Source organism: Carassius gibelio, chromosome B7, assembly GCF_023724105.1.
Source record: "Carassius gibelio isolate Cgi1373 ecotype wild population from Czech Republic chromosome B7, carGib1.2-hapl.c, whole genome shotgun sequence".
Taxonomy (NCBI): domain Eukaryota; kingdom Metazoa; phylum Chordata; class Actinopteri; order Cypriniformes; family Cyprinidae; genus Carassius; species Carassius gibelio.
Genome location: NC_068402.1, coordinates 2,937,178 through 2,957,619, shown reverse-complemented (window position 1 = coordinate 2,957,619; position 20,442 = coordinate 2,937,178). Strand labels below are relative to the sequence as shown.

Sequence of the window (20,442 nt, the reverse complement as noted above, 5' to 3'; positions counted from 1 at the left end):
CTCCGTCGAGCTCATTGGGCGTGGTCTCAGCAAAAAGCTCCCACCTTTTTGCCCATTTTCGATTATTTGACGCCCAGCCAAGATGGCGACAGCTTCTCTGCCTACATTTGGCTTCATAAACACTCTTTGAAAAATCTATGGGTGATGTCACGGACACAACGTCCATGTTTTTATACATTCTATGATACTAACACGTAATCTAACACGATCATCTAAAATTAAACAGCATCAAAACTGCAACGTTATGGAATAAAATGTGTACCGATGAAGAGGTAATAATTACAGTCAAGCTTTGGGGTGTTGATCAACTCCATCTACATTTTGATTATCATGATTCAAATTCATAGTCTTTGTTCAGCTTTTTGTTCTAAATGTTATTTCTTTATTTTTTATGAAACTTACCCACAATAAAGTGTTAAAAAAATCCATGATGCTGTTTTCTTTCTTTGCATGTTTTGTATGTTCAGATATTCATACAACAAAATATATACAAATGAATACCTAAATAGGGACATAGTAGTATACATAAAGTATGATGTAAAGTTCACTTAAAGAAAACTTATGAGAATACATGCAGTATAAAACTACTAAACTAGTAGTTTACAGAGACTACACTTCAAAGTGTACAAAGTATTTAATTAGTAAACTGTCAGTATATCTATAAGTTCACTTTTAGTATAATTGCAGAACAAACTACAAACATAGAGGTGAACTAGTTGTGTTCTCAAAGTTTGCAACTGTTATACTAAATAGTATACTTTTATAAACTAGAAAGTGGGCCATGTTAGTCCCAAGGAGTATTGAAACAATACACTTACAAGTATAATATTAGAACACTAATATTTGTATACTTGCTGCATAAAGTGTACTTAATAAAATAAACTTGAAGTATACTATTTTTGGTAAGGTTAAGCTTACTATGCTTTTGGGAAAGGAAGCTCTGATTGTTTTTCATGAACACATGTTTGGTTGTATAGGTCTGGAAACTTGTGATAAATCTGGGATTTTCCATGCCTTGAAGCAAGTTTAAAGTTTTTCCAGCTGTTATCAGAGCAGCATGCAACATATCAAACCTGCTCACACACCGTAAAGCATACAGGAAAGAAAAATACATAAATGAGATATTTTTTAATACATCAACTGACAATGACCATGGAAAGACTTCAGCTCAGGCACTACTCTTTCACAGATCATCAACTTTGCCTCAGATGTTTCTCCTGAAATTCTGTAGTAGGAGAGATACATACCTAAATGGGTCAATAATTGTCCATCACATTTGATATAATTGTCAATAATTGTCCAAACATTGTTGAGATCTCTTCTAAAAGAGGAGACGTGAAATTACTGGAGTGCATTTGTCAGATCTGAGAAGCAGGAAACTCTAAGGCTTTGAAAGTTTTGAACACACTGTCATGTCAGACATACAGCACATTCAGCAGGGTTCAACTGTATTTGAAGGACAAGAGGTCAAAATTGAGACACGCTGACATACACATATTATGTGTTAAATATTATGCATTCATTACTGTATTGCTAAATCAGTAGTTTGTTATGTTTTACAATTTGTGTTATTACTTTTGCAAACAATTAATATACAAAACAATCTAATGAGCTGATTGAGGAGGGTTTAGTTCATTAGTGCAAACAGGTGATACTGGTTACTGAGAGCCACTCCAGCCCCTTCAGTTAAAGAGAAATAACTGTGTGTATGGTGATGGAATGAGTCTGACTATTGAGAGAAGGTTTGGAGGATAACACAAAGATAAGATAAATATATTTCTGTTTAGTTGTTTTGGAGGAAAAGAGATACACTCTTCTGGGATTTATTGTTCTCTCCTGAAGATCTATGTTGGACTTTTTATGTGTTTTTGAGATGGATTAATTTCCAAACACCCAAAATAAATACTGGATATCAAACTAAATAACTTTCACACCTCTCTTCTTAAATGAGATGACACAGCTGAGGGGGTCCTGAAACTTTCTTTTGAATTTTTGATCACATAAGCCATGCATTCATTTTTAATATTTTATTTTTATACTAAAAATAACATTTAGGAGGGGGTTTTTGTGCAGAAGTGAAAAGCATTGAACATAAATGTTTATGAAATTCATTACAGTGTTCTCTAAAGCCATTAGTAGCAAATATGCAAGTTTATCAACTTAAAAATAGCAATGTTACCACCTCCGTACCACCTCCAAATCTCATTTGAAGTCTGTGAGTCTCTACTGTATGTGTGTGCATTTGTGTATGAGATATTGGGAGAGAAAAGTGATTAGTTAAAACTTAATTTCATTGGAAAAACATGACAATAGTTTGCCACCCTAATATTTGTTAATTGCTTGCTGAATGTCTTTTTGGTTTTTGTTCTTTGGTTATTGTAGGTAACCCATAGAATAAAAAGCAATTTATTTCTTCTTATTGTAATTGTGGCCCTTAGAAGTGTGACCATAGGTCACAGGGCTAGAATACCTTTGTGCAAATATCTGGTCCTGGTTCCAATGATGGACGGTGAACCACCACCATTTGCTAAAAATCACATGAAACCTTTCCTTTTTTCGGACCCTGCAGCATTGGCTGCCCACTGCTCCGGTTGTGTTTTTTCACTACTCACTTTTATTTGTGAGCACTTAGATGGCTTAAATGCAGAGCACAGTTTCAAGGAATGGGACACCATACATCTCCACATGTCCTTTCCTTAACCCTAAACAATTTTGAGGCCACTGAGAAGCAAAATTCATATATTAAGTCTTTAGAGATATGGTGCTAATTTTTATTTTTCACATTCATAAGCAGATAGAAAGCATACTTGCGATTCATAATAATAACGTAATAATATTACACATAATATAACACATGTGTTGACTCAAACTGCATGAAAGTTCTACCCTGAAATGAAGATCCTGAGAGCAGAAAAAGCACTTCCCTCCACCAGCCTAACTCTACTGCGTTTCTACTGTATCTCTATTCTATCTTTTCTACCGAATCTGTTTGACCTGTATCATCCTCAAAGATACAAGCATGTGAGATAAATATGCATTCGTAGTAATACAGTCAATGCTCGAGAGGATTAAGCAGCTTATTTCAGTACAACAAGGTTCAGCATCCTTAAATTGCAAGTAATATGCAGTAATAAATATGTTTAAGGATGATCAGGCACATTAATGCGAGTGTTTTACTGGCAGTAGAAGGTCATGCAGTTCTCCTGGTTTCCTCGTATGAGCAGGGCAGGACAGTGGATACCGTAGCTCAGAGCGTCCAGCCAGGCCATATAGAGAGAACTAGGACAGGTGACATCAGGGACTGGAAGAGAACTGAAGCACACACACGCACACACACACACATTATCTACCATCCAAAAGTTTGGACACACTTGACTGAATTTGTTTTGATCTCGAGGCCCTTTTATCTAAAGTTTTCTGTTTGAATGCTCAAGCATTCTTGTATGTTTTCTTTTGTCTTTGCTGTTTGTCTGATTTTATTTTATTCATTTCCTAACTTATTTTGTTTAGAACTAGTATCAGGTGCTAATTGGTTAGTAAAGATGGCCATCCATCTCTCTGGGTTACCAAAGTACTCGTATTGGTTAAGCATGCTCTCAAAATCCTGAACATGTTGAAAATGATGATCAGTTTTTGTGATGTCACTCATTTGAACTCACTTTGAGACACTTTCAAGTCAGCTAGTCTAAGTACTCACATTGCAACCAGAGCCGCGTTGACAGAGTTCTTCTTGATGATCTCGTTTAGTCGCAGCGTCCTCTCGATCTGAGCATGAATACAGGGTCATTCTGTTTAACTGATGCATTGCATTTGTTCAAAACCCCCCATCCTTGCAAACACACACACACCTTTGGTTTTATGGCCTCCAGGTCTTTGTCAGACACTTTCCATGGACTCAGTCTCTTGAGCTCCTGTACGTCTCCTATGGCCTGTTCTTCACTCAGCCTGAAGGGGGCGATGGATTCCTCGTACCGCTGCAAACTACAGGAACAGAGAGGAAGAAAAGCACTACAGTTACTTATGGTACGTTCAAGTCATATCGGATGCATCGTATTTACGAGTTAAATGCACACAAAGTCATAACTACGAGTGGGAAACTCTGAATTTTCTTTATGCTCAGAGTTTCCGAGTTTGGGGCGGGTCAATGAGGAACATGACAGAAGCAATGAATCGATGGATGCAACGTCTGTTGTTGACAGTAATTTTTTTTTGTTCAAATTGATAGACAGGATTGCAGTATAATAATTGATACATTTTTTAGGCTATACAGATTAAAGTGGCTTCATAAATTATTTTAAACAATTAAAAATTAAAAAAAAAAACACCTGATGCAAATTATTTGCTTTTCATTTTCTATAAGCAGAGTTAACAAACCCTTTTGTTTTTTATTGTAATTAATTTGAAGAAAGTACACTGCCATCTTCTTACGACTAAACTTTAACGCACTCAACATTGTAATTATAACTTTTCAAGTTGTAAGTACGAACTTCCCAGGAGGACTTGAACGCAGCACAACAACATGTATGTTTTTTTTTAAATTTTTTTATTCATGTTCATGAGCATGTTTGTGCCCATTTCTTACTTTTTCGCTAGAGGAGGTTTATCCACGTCTGTTATTATGACGACGTCCTCGATCTCTAGCCGGAATCTCTTAAGCAGCATCTTCATGCTGAAATGAGAAACACGCTGACTTGTCTGCAGATCAAAACAACAGAATAGTTACAAAAATGATGATGACAATGATCAACTCACTCTTTACGGTCTTCCTTTACGCTCTCGGGGTCTCCTAAGATAAACACTCTGAGTTTGGTCTTTTTCCAGCGGTTTCTTCTGGTCAACAAATAAGGCACTAAAAGAGTCAGACCTGAAAGAGAGCAATGATGCTTCACGGTGAGACATTTTTAGAGATATCAAAACCAGTCCCAGCCCAGACCATTAAGAACCAATGGGTGCAAGGAGTTTAAATATAATTCTCACCTCCATCATCAGAGATCCAGTAGATGTCGATGCTCTTCCTGCCTTGTTTCGTCTGAAACACCGATCTGACCTGCTCGTCCGAGCCATCATCAGAAATATCTGGATGGGGAATGAAAAAGGAAAAGTTTCAAAAAAGGAGTTTTTGAGGTCCATGGTCAAATCGAACCAAATGAAGCTTGGTTGGAAAAATAATTCTATGTACAGTTCACATTCCATGTGCAGCTTTGCTGATTATAATAAATTAATTCTGCCTGATTAAATATTTAAATGATTTTTATTCTTCCAACTTCTTTAGAAAATTGCATTACCGTTTTGAGGGTAACTAATAAAGCTTTTTTCTGTTGGCATATCCATTCAGGGTTTTTAATTTGGTATCAAATCACTTCACTAACAGTGTCAAAGAAGTAAAAGTGCACAATAAATAAGAGCTCAGATGCATGATTCACCTGAATTCCGGTCGCTCTCATCCTTTTCGTATTGGGCTTCCTCTGCGTCGAATGCCGGATTGTCAATTGCAGATGATTCGACTTCAACAAAAAAACAAACCCATATAAGACTTGGTTTAATGACTCTAATGTCAATCAATTTTCTGGGCATCATACTGTATAAAGCACACACCTGCACTATGCAAATTATCTGTTATATCCAATCCATCCATCATTCTCAGAATCGCAATGCCGTAGCTGGAGTCGAATGCATTGCTGTAAGAAAAACATTTATCAAAATACAAAGAAAAAAGTGCAACCAAAAAAACATTCCGTATTTCACCTGAACAATACACAACATCTCAGGACTACTTGCGTACATAACTTCTCAAAAGTGTTAATCTAATAAGTATCATTTTCTATCATGACAACTCTCAGAATATTTTAGCATGTTAATGGAAATGACAGTTTTAATGTATTTGGTCTTGGTGGAATAGGTCTGCTACCCTGCTGTTAATGTTTGTTATTTCAGTCGTTGTAGATTATTGCTGCTACATGAATTTGCGACTGCCAATGCTAGCGGAGATACGGTGCAGTGAGTATTTAAAACATGCTGCTATAAAATAACCCGTAGCAGATCTACACAGGTGGAGCTGGGGAAGGTGGAGGGTTTCAGAGAAACTCTGCAAGTGGATGTTAACCAGCCATTTAAATGTAAAGCAGGAAGCTTATTGGCTGCATATGCGACATGAACCAATCAGTTTCTACCAAGTCGTTGAACTGCAGTCATGTTAAGACCCATCATCCTGCGCCATCTAGAGTTTTATAAAAGAACTAGGCTTTTTTTCTATTAAACCTAACTTCTCAAAAAATGATTATCGGTAAAATAGCACATTTGCACATCAATGTTCATAATTCTATTTTCTTTATATTTGTATTACCACATAGCTAGTATTGCATTCATGTATTGTATATTCTATTTATTAATACTGCTATATTTCTTTCTTTTCATTTCCTTAAATTATATGTATCTCTGTATCTTCTGCACTTGAAGCTCCTGACACCAAGACAAATTTGTGTGTAAAAACACTTGGCAATAAAGCTCTTTCTGATTCTGATTCTGATAAATGTGAACGGAGACAGCAGCTCACCTGACGGTGTTGACGTAGTCCTGTAAGCTCTCCAGTTTACATTCCTGCCAGTTCATCTTGTATCCTAAAACCAGAGTGTTGGGCCTCAGTTTACCGAGACCTGAAGCCTAGACAGACCATTGATAAGAAGAGCAAAGACTGTGTGAGAAGAACAAGATGACAAGAAGAAAGCTAGCAGATCTGAAGCTAGCGATGGTGGTACCTGCATGAGATTATGTGCGCCCTCTTTCAGACTGTCAGCGTTGAAGGACGTGTAGAAAGAACGAACTTTCCTCTGATTGAGCCAGTCCACCAACATATCAGTGCTGTGCTGCGGGAAACTGGACTTCTCATCCTCCTGAGAGAAAAAGAGCAAGAAAACACCATCTCAAGTTTTGAAATAAATGATTTTATGTAGCAAGGATGCTGTCAAGTTTATCTGTATAAGATGAATGTCATATACCATGATAATGTTCCCACAGATCATCAGGCTGGTGTTTTTGGTGAAAGTAGCCACAAAGTCCACGAGAGCGGGACGAGTGTTAGGAGGACCGGTCAGAACAAGACACTGAGGCCTAAGAGAAATTGTTTATATGTGAGCGGCTGCTGTATATCGTGAGCTGAAAAGGACAGTTTGCTGATAATCTTAACCTGAAGTTTTTGACATGGTCTTCAACACCAGTCAGAGCCATCGAGAAGGACAAAGCCATGTTGTAGAAACCCGCCTGATAAGACGTGCCCCAGTTTATCTCTGAATACACAATCAGACAAGATGGAAAACAAGGGTGTCAGACGAGGGTGTTTTATAAATATATTAAAAATCCATTTGATAAAAAATAGTTGTATTTATTTTGTTACTGAAATAGATCATTAAAAATGCTGAGCTAGTAAAGCGTGACACTCACTAGGTTTTGTATAACTAACGTAGCCAAGGAGGAAGAGCATGATACAGAAAGTGACGAGAGCGGCCCACCATGTGAACAGAAACATGAGGACGAATGACAAGATTGACCCAAACAGAGATGTCCATGGAGAATAGAAATGATACTCCGGCCTCCAACCTACAAGATAAAACAGCTATTACTTCATCACCCCCTCAAAAACTGATTGCTTCCTTTCTTTTTTCCTATTCTTCTTAGGACATCATACATTACATTAATCAATAATAAGGCTGCATCTATTACAGTATAGCAAGCTTATTTTATGTCCCCTTTTCAGAAACTTGAGCTTGAAGGACCTCAAAGGTAGCCCATTTTTTGTTTTTGTTTTCTCCTAACACTTTATTTTAAGGTGCCCTTGTTATACATGTTATATACTTACTATTAGAATAACAAATACATTATGCATAATTATACATGCAATCACTCTAAGCCAAACCCTTATCCTAACCCTAACCATGTAGTAAGTACAGTACATGTAGTTAATTATTATTACTGAGTACTTCAATCTATAATTACACTTACAAGGACAGCTTAAAATAAAGTGTAACACTTTCAATTGTAGTTACTTTGTTTATTTACAGAAACTGAGAGTGCCCATAGATTAAGTGTGAGGAAGCCATGACATAAATGGAATAAAGCATATTTTACAACCAATTGTCAAACCCTCAATGAAGACTTTTAGATCTTTATTTGCATCCATTTATTACTAATCAAATTACAGTGCAAGCATAATTCAGGTATCATAAGCAGGTCGATATTTTATCATTGTTTTTCCAAGCACATTTTAACAAATCCAAACCACATTTTGTATAAACACCTTACATTCAGATGTGCATAATTATGATCAGAATATCAATTTGCCTAATAATTATGCTTACACTTCCTTTGGATACCTATCATTAGCACATTGTGACAAGGATGATGCTGATAATCAGGTTCTCACCTGGTGATTGAGTGATTGATGCATGGAAGGTGCTGAAGTTGATGAGGCCATAAGAGCAGAGGAAGAAGTTGGAGATCAGAGGAGCGATTGTGTTCAGGTCACCTGAAAACATCAACATGAGACCAAACATTAAAGTGTCCTCAGAGAGAGACACTTCTGATCCTCTGATCTGGAGGAGATCCAGGACTCACCGATGAGGATGAAAGCCATAGCGATGCTAAACATGAGACAGTAGCCTCGTAGAGGTTCGTTGTTTTTCCCGTAGCCTTTTCCGAAGAAGCCGATGAAGGGGTAGATGTTATCCTTACACAAACACTGGAACAAAAAACACTCTATATTTTTATAACCTGTTATATTTCACTGCATGTTGGATGAACAATAATAAAATTTAAATAAAACTCTTTTACCTGAAAAATTTTGGGAGCAGACACCAGGAAACCCAGCGCCGATGACAAGGTGGCAGCAAAGACACCAATGGTGATCAAAATCCCCCATCCTGAAACAGTGGTAAGAATCTGGAGGAAAAACAGAAATCATTCTTCTATCATCATCCCTTATATCCATCCACATATACATCCACATCACTTCACAGTCATAAGTGTTCAACAAACTTACGTAAAAAGCACACAGTAAAATATTCATATTTTCACTTGGGTCTGTGCTTTGAGATATGAATCAAGTAACAATTATTACAAGTTGAAAAAAAGGCAGACAAAAACTAATTTAAAATATTAATAAAAGCTATAATATATATATATAAGTTTTACTAAAATAACATTGTTTGGGTATAAAATTAAGAGTGAGTGCATGCATATTGTGATTAAATTAAAGAGATGTGGTTATATGGCTTTCAATTAAATATCACCCACAAAGTTAAAATGCAATAATTATCGATGCATTCCGATGTCCTAGTGAAACAGGAGTGAAAAAGGGAGTTTCATTGATTAATCAACAGGGCCGATGCACTCACCCTCAAGTTGTTTGCCAGTCCATGGCTACATGTGCGGTTCTGTTCACACCGGTCAAAATTCCAGCCTAATTTACAGCCCAGGCCACTGCACTGGGTGGTGAAATTTTTGAGGGCCAAACTATCGTTCACATTCCCAGAGGCGTCTCTTACAACAGTTGCAGCTGAGAAAGAAGAGAGGAAATTGCTTTGGTGAGCCTTTCGCCAAACAAGACATATTTTCTTTAATTTCATAAGTGTTTCTAATGCAACACAATACAACAGAATGTCTAGTCTCACCACATGTGATTGAGATCAGTAAATAGCTCAAGGTGGTCCAGAGTATGGCCAGCAGGGTCCCTTTAGGAATCCCACCAGTCGGATCCTGGAATAACATGCAAATACCCACATCGCTTAGAGCTTTAAAGTCGCTTTGAATTACATTCTTTAAATGCTTCATCTGCAAAAAATAAAATAACCTTGAGATCTCCACAGATGTTGACTCCAGACAGAATTCCTGTGGCGGCTGGAAAGAAGATGGCGAACAACCTGAAGAAATATCCATTTGGGCCTCGGTAAGAAGGCAGCAGATTCTCCACGAAAATGTCACCTGGAAGAAGAAAACTGTGGGTTTTGCTGCTCCTTCCCCAAGCCCTTGCTATTGTTTCTAATCTATATCTAAATCAGATCACATATGAGTGATTCTATCGCTGCAGGTACATTTAGTGTCCGAAGTTGTTGTTGTTGTTTTTTTTTTATATGGTTATATTTCTCATTATTTTAATACTGTGTTACTCATTGTTATGAATTACAAGGTGGGGGGGGGGTGCAAAAAATGTCTTAAATAGCTGAAAAATCATGATTTCTTGTTGTCTGAATTAGACAGTGCATTTTTTCCATCATGTATCACTCTGTAATCAAAATAGTGTATTGTACTTTTCTTTTGGAAATACTTAATTCATTTTATTTATAAAAGCCCTAAAGAGTAATTTACCATTAATGTAACATTATATATTACCACAGTTTTAAAAGGATTTTTTTTTTTTTTCATTGATCACACTTTGTGTTGTTTAAACATCTTTTAATCATAATTTCAGTAGTGCCATGTGCTCTTAGCATTTATGCTAGCAAGTGGAGTTTTTGGCAAAAAAATTAAGAAAATTGTCAATTCTGTTACCGTCAAACTCTGTTACCAAGGTAGAGTAACCAGGCTGACATTGCAGTAACAGAACTGAGAGTCCATTGGACAATTCTGTTACTTTACAACTCTTTTACTTAAAGAGTAAGCTCTGTTTATGAAATATTTTCACACAAACACAAACAAATAGCTGTTTAAAATTGAATAAGCATTACTGATTTAATTTCCACCCTTATAATATTTTGATAACGTTTCTTTTTTAAAAACTGGATATTGTTTATAGACAGTTATGTGCAGACATGGGTATTTTTATTTAATTTTTAAGGTATGCATAGGTGAAATATTATCTCAGTTTCAAGTGATGGAATGATTGTCTAATAAAACAAGAATAATTTTTCCTGTTATGATTTATTGTTTTTTCTACACATTGGACAATTTGTCTGTAACAGAGTTGACAAACAATACCATAAAGCCATCTGCTTTTTTCTTTTTTCATAAATAGAAAAAAAAAAGGAAGTAACTTGTGTTTGGCAAGCATTGAATTGTTAAAATTAAAATATGTTTTCAGTAATAATAATAATAATAATAATAAAAAATCCTAACTTTCTGCAATGCTAAATGTTTCACCAATTATAGAATCACTCAAATATGTGCACTCATAGTCTTATTAGATCAGGATCTCGTGTACTCACCACGGTATCCGAAAAATCCCACAGACTCCTTTTCTGTGTTGGTAGGAATGACTGTCCCCACAAAATAATTAATTAAGGACAGCATGATGGCGATGAAGAACAGGATCTGAGCCTGTGGTGGAGTGAAAACCAAGCAAACAGTTGTGTTAAAAGAAGCAATATTGGGAAATTTGCGAAAGCAGGAAAAGAGGAACATACCTTCGCCTCCCAAGCCATTCCAGCAAATGTAATGCAGAGGAGAACAACGACAGTAACTGCCCCAATGATCCTCACATCATTGACATCGTCCACCATCTGAGATTTAAAGTCCTGAGAAGATTTTGTCGTCAGTTCACTTGGAGCTCAACTGTAGTTACTATAATTTACTTTTATTTATTTTTCCACATTTAAATGGATCATGAACTGAGAAACCAAAATTCCCTTGATCTTTTGACATATAAGAGGTCATTGTCTTATAAAACATCTGGTAAGTTTCAGAGCTCAACAGTTTCTCATTGGTCAAAAACAGCTTATACTGAAGGCATTCTTATCAAATGAATGTTCTGATCTATGATGTAATAGTGTTGATAAGCTCCGCCTCCACAGAAGATCAATGCCTGTCTACATCACTGCCTGTTTAGCCCCGCCCCCAAATTTGCTCATGTAGTGTAATTAAAGAGAGGGACGAAAGCAGGTCTATGTTTTATATTTTGCTTGATAAATCTTAAGAATTTTGAATCTAAATCACAGCAGTTTCCATCTTTGTTGAATGTATGCTCTTAGACATAATATTAGCCAATCATAGCAGTGGTCATTTTCTTCTGTGTTTACAATCATCCACGCTTATTCAAACAGAGCGTTCTGATGAGGGCAGGGGTTTTAAAACAGGACAGAAAATAGCCTATTACATCTAAATTATTATGTTTTTTTTATGTAAAAACCTTGATTACATTATAAATAGACCACGCAAGAACAGAACAAACAAAAACAAAGGCAGTTCATGACCCCTTTAACTTTGGTCTTTGCTTTTTGGGAAAACTGACCAAAAATATTGGCGCCCCTGAAAGGACATGTAAATTGTATTTCAGTACTTTTGTGTTCTTCTTAGAAACTTTGCATTAAAAAGTCTGAGAACACACCTGATCTTTGTATATACTTGTTCAAGCAACCAAATCAAATTTATAAAGAATGAGGAGTCACTCTTAATCTCCATCATCATGCTGTCAAATGATGTAACTATTTTAATGGATTTCGTGTTTTAAAAGTGTAGTGTTGTTGTGTGTGTGTTTTGCTTTCTGAATTTCCCACAAGCCCAACAATGTGTTCATGTCTCACTTTGAGAAGATCTCTGACGGTCTCTGCAAACCCCACGGTGTGGAGCGCACAGGCAATAGCGTTGGCGAACGCAAAGAGCAAACCGATGGGTGCTCCGAGCTCCGGACCCAGACTCCGAGAGATCATGAAGTACGTGCCACCTGGAGGAAAGATCACAGATGAACCTCCCAGTGCTGGTTTAACTTAACAAATTGGCTTTGCTTGTTGAAATGATACACTTCACTAAATGTGTTTAAGAAAAATTACCAACATGAAGCTAAATGTCTTATTTACTTAAAATTTGTTGCAGTTTTTAAGGTGAATAATTAGTTAAACTCACCAGAGTAGATCTTCCCGTTGGTGGAGATAGCTGACACAGACGTTGCTGTGATTGTTGTAACGACGATGGACATGAAGATGATGACGTAGGTCAGAACTGCAAGTAGAAATGAAAGAATGGCATGTCAGATTTCTTTAGATTAGGCCTTGATACTTTTAATTCTCAGAAGGTGGAAATATTTCACTGTTAGTTGATTTAATGAAGTGTCTTGAACTGAATTAAACCAGCTGGAGGACTGACTCACTGAGTCCGGCTTGAGACGTGATCCACGGCAGTCTCAGGTACATAATGACTCCCCAGATGTTCAACATAGCGCGAATCTGAAACCCAGTCATAGCAAAAGCATGAGTGGTGCATGGACGTATTTCCTTAATATTCCTTAAAGAACAAGCCAAGTTCGTATTTCACTGCACATTTAAAATAGAGGAAACAGGCATTCCATTCCAAGCAAATTATTTCGGTTAATAATAATAATAATAATAATAAAATAAATTTTAGGTACAATCTTTGATTATATCATATAATGCTTTTCATTAAATATGATTGTAATAAATTACAATTAATGCAGAGACACATATTTGGAAGGTATACTGATATGTATAATAATGGCTAACTAAGAATGGTTTCATGCCACAACTGAAACCAAACAAAAACTCAACAGACCTGAACAAATCACATAGATGACTGATTTTGCTTTTACAAAAGGCAAATTTCACTGATAAGTAAGAAACATGTATCCTAATTAGCTACGCAAGAGATGATTAAAATCCCTCAGAGGACCTCAGATGATGCTAACCCTGGAACAATACACAACACTACCAAACTTTGCTATAACTTCGATTGCAACATAAAATAAATGCTGTTAATAGTGTTTATCCTATCTATGACTTCGTCTTTTATTGATTTTTCTGTACATTTCTGCCATACAGTATGTACATAAAGTGACAGTAACCACTGATACGCTACCACTAAATACAGTAGAAACTTAATTTCTGTAAAGTTGCTTTGCAATGATTTGTATCGTGAACTTAAATTTAATTTATCCCTGTTAAGCACTTTTTTTGCAGTATTTTTACTGTACTTATGACTATTTAAAACAAAGAATGATATTGTATTTACATTCAGTCATTTAGCAGACACTTTTATCCAAAGTGATATATGGTATTTTACGTTATTTTATTGTACGGCCCAAAAACGAGATTGATTTTTAATTAAGAAAAAAAAAATGCATTATGATAATAACAATTTTGTGGGAAATATACATGTACATGACATTCCCACTCAATAAGTCTGTAATGTTTGTTCACTGAGAAAGACATCTGGCAGTTTTCTTGGAAATCTTATTGCAGACTTTACTGTAGCATTACTGTAGCTCACCATTTAACATATTGGAGAAACAACTAGAAATGTTAATAAATCACATAAATGATTGTTGATTTCTCACCATGACTCCCAGAACCCATCCAAAGCGAACAAGCTTGACTTTGGGCCGTCCATCTTCCTCTGGTGGTGGAGGAAGATCATCAGGCTCCGGCTGTTGACAGCAACATCCAGAGAATCAACGACAAAATCAAAACCATATAAATGCAATCTTTGTGCGTATTAAACACTTGTGTTAAGAAGCTTACTTAGACATGCAACTTCTTTCAAATGACCACTTCTGGAGTTTACTTACTGGTTTGCGCAGAACATCCAGTGAAGGTCTGGTTTTTTTTATACGTCCAGCCCAAGTATCTTTGGCATAGAAGTCATATTTTGGCACGGGATCGAGTGGATTGAAGAATGACACTTTTTTCATATCCTTCTCCTTCCCATAATCAATCTCCCCCATATCCACGGTAACGACTCCTTGAGGTGGGCCATTGTTTTCCGGACGGCGCAGACCCGGGATTCGGTTCCTAATGCGTTCAATAAAGTTGGACATTGTGGACTTTCTAGGACTTTAAACTACAAGAAATCGACCTTTCCTGTTTCAGTTTCAGTGGAGGACACAGATTGATCCAACGAATCCACGGATCCGACACATCTACGGAGTGTAGATGAACAGACCTTCTTCTGTCAGAAAATGAGTTGCGTTTTCTTTTATACCTTAACTGAGCCTACTTACACACACCCATTATTAGACATACACAAACAAAATTGCTCCAAAACCATGACTGGCAGTTCTTTGTATTGTGTTCGCTTGAAGTCTTCTTCAGAAACATCAACAGACTGGTTTCTCAACACTTCACATCTGTCAAATATAGTTTGTTTTCCAACAGTTCAGACGTGTTAATTTGGGATATCTTTCATTCAAAGTAAGCATCACAAACTACATTGTTACAGATTATTATCACTAGTCTAAAAAAAAACTTGCATGACCGTACATGACTGATTTGGATAGCTGGATAAGCCTTAAGCAAGCTTAAAGTTTATCTGGCTGTATCAGAGAAGTGTGTCCAAAAGAAAAGACATGAATGAGTTAGTTTTTAATGTATTCTCCTAGACAAAAATTCCATTCAAATAAGACACTTGCTCCTTCCATATATCACCAACTTTGACTGAAATGACATCAAGATGTCTCAAATCATTCGATGATTGTCATCCGGTAAGACAGGGGTCTGAAATGTTTTTCAGGACAAGGACATGGAGCAGGGACCCCCAATACAAAATGTGTCAAACAGAGTGACATATTAAGCATATAAACTTTGATATTAATAGAAACTAACCATTTTATGATTAAGAAAATTCACATTTTAACCTTACTGTAAGTGGACAAATGAAACATATACTTGAACTTGAGCTTCAAGTTTACAAAAACTTCACAATTTATTTTTAGATTCATTCAAGTTCAGAATCAAATCAAGTCACTTAAACTGAGGGTTCTCTAGTAAAGTTAAAATGTAATACATAAGCACCTGTTCCATGTACAAGAACAGCAATGTACAGTGAGACATTTAAAATTGTTTAGAATAAGTCTTTTTTTTCCTAACATATATATATATATACATAACTGGAAAGTAATTGTAAAAAAAAAGTCTGTATTGACATCTTGCACATCTATGTTGACATGCCATATTTTTTTCCCGTGCTAGTATCACTGTCAATTACAGTTTCGGGAGTGAATCACGCATTTATTGGCGGATGTCATTTCCACAACTTTGCAGCATGCAACTGGCCATCTGCACTCTTGGAAGCATGAAACCCTCTGGAGTTTCGAGTGGTGACTCAATGCTAACTTAAACTCATCTGATTGGTCATTGCGTTCTAGAGATCAACACAAATGTGAGTGAGTGGATACATTTCTCACCGCTGCAGAAACACGCTGTAAAAAGATACATTTCATGTTCACCGGAGCAGAGTCTTGAAATAACAGCGGAACATTTGCTAAAACTGTTTTACAGATAATATTATATTATATTATCTTTTGGGGGGGTTCTTGATTTAGTTTCAGGGTGCTTATATTTATATTTGATTTTGATGTTTTGTTTGTTTGTTTGTTTTTACCAATGTTTTGACTTTTTTAGTTTTGTTTTTATGTTGGCTGACCCCCTGCAGTAACGCTGTGGACCCCTGGTTGAAGAGTTTAGAGCTATATAATGAATGTGAAGAGCATACTTACTTATTCTTATCACTTGATAAGAAATGTCTGAGTTTATATTAAGACTTCTGATGGTAAGGCAAGGCAAGTTTATTTATATAGCACATTTCTTACACAATAGTAATTTAAAAGTGCTTAACATAAAATAAAGTAAAATAGTCATGAAGAAATAATAAAACAAAAATAAAAACAAGCAATTTTAAAACTTTGGAAATTATTTAAAATGGACTTATTTAAAATGAATTTAAAAACGGTAAGAAATAGAAAATGATTTAACTTAAAATACAGTGAAATTGGTTTGGACATTGCACAGTGCTCATTCAATAAATGCACCGCTATACAGATGGGTTTTGAGTCTAGATTTAAATGTGACTAGTGTTTTAGCACATCTGATCTCTTCTGGAAGCTGATTCCAACTGCGGGCAGCATAGTAACTAAAGGCGGACTCCCCTTGTTTTGTGTGAACCCTTGGTATTTCTAACTGACTCGATCCTAATGATCTGAGTGCTCTGTTAGGTTTATATTCAGTGAGCATATCTGCAATATATTTCGGTCCTAGGTCATTTAGTGACTTATATACGAGTAAAAGTACTTTCAAATGAACCCTAAATGTAACTGGAAGCCAGTGTAAGGACCTAAGGACTGGTGTGATATGCTCAGATTCTCTGGTACTAGTCAGAATCCTGGCAGCAGCGTTCTGGATGAGCTGCAGCTGTCTAATGGTCTTTTTGGGAAGGCCAGTGAGGAGCCCATTACAATAGTCCACCCTGCTGGTGATAAAGGCATAAACAAGTTTCTCCAAGTCTTGACTGGAAACAAACATATAATTCTTGCAATGTTTTTTAAATGATAGTATGCTGATTTAGTTACTGCTTTGACATGACTACTGAAACTAAGGTCTGTCTCCAGAATAACACCAAGATTCCTGAATGGATTTTTAGTTGTTTGACCCCTAGAGTAAAGGTATGCATTCACCTTGAACACTTCAACTTTGTTTCCAAATGCAATGACTTCAGTTTTTTCCTTGTTTAACTGAAGATAGTTCTGGCACATCCAACTATTCATTTCATCAATGCATTGGCAGAGGGAGTCAATGGGGCTGTAGTCATTTGGAGATAAGGCTAGGTAAATCTGGGTAGACTTTGGTATCCTGGTGAACCTGCGTACAATCTGAGATATTACGTTTTCTTCTTAAACTCTACGTGACACACGTCTTTTCTTGGCAGAAACACCTTAGGAAAACTTCTCCGATGTTTAGACTTCCCTGACCAAAAAGTCTCAATCTGCCTTTTAAAGTCACTGCCTAAGAATAATTATTAACATATAAAAATAAAAATAAAAACATGACTACATGTATTTAATTTCATTTTGGCCAGCGTTATACAAGCTTAATGTTAATATGTTAAAAATAGTTTCTTCCTCCTCAAAAAAAAAAGAAAGAAAAGAAAATAGAAACACTGAAGGGAGTTTTTTAAATCACTTACATTTCCCTCTATAAAACCTGTTTGCACTGCATTATATATATATATATATATATATATATATATATATATATATATATATATATATATATATATTGAAACTAAACTGAATTGAAACTGTACATCAAAGATGATATTGCTCATTATGACAACACGTAAAACAACGTAACAGTGAGATAATGGACGTTATGAAACTGTGCTGAGATCAGTTCCATAATGTTCTTATTTTTCTCATACTGAAATAATGCAAAACAGCTTCATTGTTTTCATGTGAAGAGCAGTGATTTGAACCAGCAGTACCAGCACGTTGTCTAATATCTGCTACTTTCGTTTAGTGGTCCCATTCATGTGTTGTGAGTAGTAACATGAAATGTTTTGTTGACATATGTTTTCTTTGAGAACATCAACCTGCTTCATCACGATTGTTCCAACTATCTATACAGCCGTATTTAGTAAACACGCCCACATCTTCAGCTAGCCAATCAGAATGTGGGCATGCAGGTCTCGTTTACTGGAACCATCGTGCTTTTCATGAGGGCAAAATATGGATGGCCAAAGGATATGTAATTTATACATCAGCCAATCAGTTCCATTCCTAGAATTTAGATTTCAAAGAGCACTTGAGTCAACAATCAGAATGGGCCGAAAGAACACAAACTGTTTCAAGGAATCGTGTGCCATAAAAAGTGCTTTTTTTATGAACAGTAAAAGTTGTTATTATTCTAATATTGGAGCACACAGCTCATTTGGGTGGGCTTGTCAACCGTGTGTACATTACTCAGAACTCTTGTGTAAGTGACCTTGGGTTCAAAGCGTCTTCTCTGTTAACAAGAACAAAGAAAGTACAACCAAGGATTGATGTGCTGCATGCACAGAACGTTTCCTGAAACGAGTGTTTGGTAACTTATTACTGCTGGACACTATTAACAAGCATACAGACATTTGTGCAAACACAGTTAATGCTCATCATCTGTCTTGATGCAAACAGATCGGGTTGATGCATGATGATTTTTCTTAATTTTATGATAATTTTAATGTTACTTGAATAAATAAAATGACTTTTCGCATGCTCGTTGGTGTACAGCAGCGGTTCACTTCGGTCAAACTTCTGTTTGTGTTTGATTCTGTTGTATTTTTCAATAGCATGTTCCTCCTAAATGTAACCCCAAACAGAAACACTGTGACTGTACTAAATAAGAACCAGCTTTCTGAAAACTACACGTCAGCTTTGTGGGTTACTGGTATTATGTTGTTTTCTGAAAGTCCTGATGAAAACCTGTTTCTGTGCCTTAAATTAGATTCTGAGCAATACGGTTCTTCTAAATATAGCTAAATCTTTTTTATTTTTATGTTTTCATCACATGTAGTTTATAACAACATTATTTATAATATTTATTAGCATTCTTTCATAATTATACATGCAGTTTGTGTGAACTTAATGTTTAAGAAGAACTGATGTTATTTGATTTGTTATCTATGCGATACTCTCAGTTAGGTCAGTGAAACAAATACATCTCTCTCAGAGCTTAATGTGTATTTCATAGTCATGAGAAGCCCAAGAACTGCTCTGTTTTTCTGTAAAATGTGAAATGACACACCAGACAGTATCTGCAAACAGTGATATTGGGTAATTGGAGTTAAGAAATAAAGAAGGACACCTACACAAAACATCAGAGAACAGCACAAATGTACAGCACCTGCTTTCACTTGGGAAGGTACGGTATGTACTGAGAGAAACCTTTAAATGTGCTCTTATTATTGTTTATTGTTTAATAATCCCCCAATTAACTGCTGTTTCTTCAATATTTTGTTTGTATATATATAATGTGTGTGTATATATATATATATATATATATATATATATATATATATATATATATATATATATATATATATATATATATATATATATATATATATATATATATAGGGTAAGAAAGGAGCACCAACAAGAGTGAGTGCTGCAAACAGAGAATTACAATATGAATTATTTTAACATTTGAAATTTGAATATAAACAGAAAAAAAAGATGACCAAATTTCCTTCCTTGACTTCACAAACCTTTTAATTCCATTACATTGTTTCCACACAAACATTATTGAAATCTGGATGCATTGAAACTCTTTTCTGTTGCATCCATTATTTAACATTTGAATGTTTTGAAATATATATTTTTTGTTTTAAATACCATTTTCCCTCCATTTTGTCTTGAATTTGATCAAGCTGTACAAAAAGATATCACTAGCTAAATAAAAGAGAAGACAAAAAGCCTTCACAAACGTTTTAATTACTCTCCATTCATTATTCAAATCTGAAATCTAAATCTGAACATAGGGAAATTACAATTTCCCCCCCCATTTTGTCAACTGCTAGGCTTTACTGAAAAAGATAACAATAGTTTAAAAGTGAACAACAGAGACAAAAAGAAAAAGAAAAAGAAAAGGATGATCACTTATTTCATTCCATTTTGTCATGTGCTGTATACAAAACAATGTTTAAAAGTGAAACACATGTAGAATAAAAATATCAGTTACACAAACCTTTGAATTCCATTCC

General features: G+C 35.7%; 1 protein-coding gene across 1 annotated transcript; it reads right to left on the bottom strand.

Moving 5' to 3' along the window:
- Positions 1–1,912: 1,912 nt before the first annotated feature.
- LOC127962633 (solute carrier family 12 member 3-like) lies at positions 1,913–14,864 on the bottom strand. The gene is made up of 26 exons (XM_052562253.1): positions 14,501–14,864; positions 14,270–14,359; positions 13,070–13,145; positions 12,826–12,921; positions 12,507–12,646; positions 11,391–11,501; positions 11,193–11,304; positions 9,842–9,972; positions 9,663–9,747; positions 9,387–9,547; positions 8,824–8,931; positions 8,608–8,731; positions 8,417–8,518; positions 7,438–7,593; positions 7,184–7,283; positions 6,996–7,107; positions 6,756–6,890; positions 6,554–6,660; positions 5,596–5,678; positions 5,424–5,504; positions 4,978–5,076; positions 4,753–4,864; positions 4,583–4,669; positions 3,849–3,981; positions 3,698–3,765; positions 1,913–3,312 (listed from the first exon to the last, which is right to left on the bottom strand). Exons 1-26 carry the CDS (start codon positions 14,747–14,749, stop codon positions 3,174–3,176), a joined length of 2,997 nt encoding a protein of 998 aa, XP_052418213.1. The 5' UTR covers positions 14,750–14,864; the 3' UTR covers positions 1,913–3,173.
- Positions 14,865–20,442: the final 5,578 nt, after the last annotated feature.

What these genes read in the sequence shown, in the direction of transcription:
- LOC127962633 (XM_052562253.1), bottom strand. Translation starts at nt 14,749, where the DNA reads ATGTCCAACTTTATTGAACGCATTAGGAACCGAATCCCGGGTCTGCGC. An exon ending in GAATGGCTTGGGAGGCGAAG is followed by an intron (nt 11,305 to 11,390) that starts GTATGTTCCTCT and finishes ACTCCACCACAG; the next exon opens with GCTCAGATCCTGTTCTTCAT. An exon ending in AACGCGGCTCTGGTTGCAAT is followed by an intron (nt 3,313 to 3,697) that starts GTGAGTACTTAG and finishes TGTGTGCTTCAG; the next exon opens with TTCTCTTCCAGTCCCTGATG.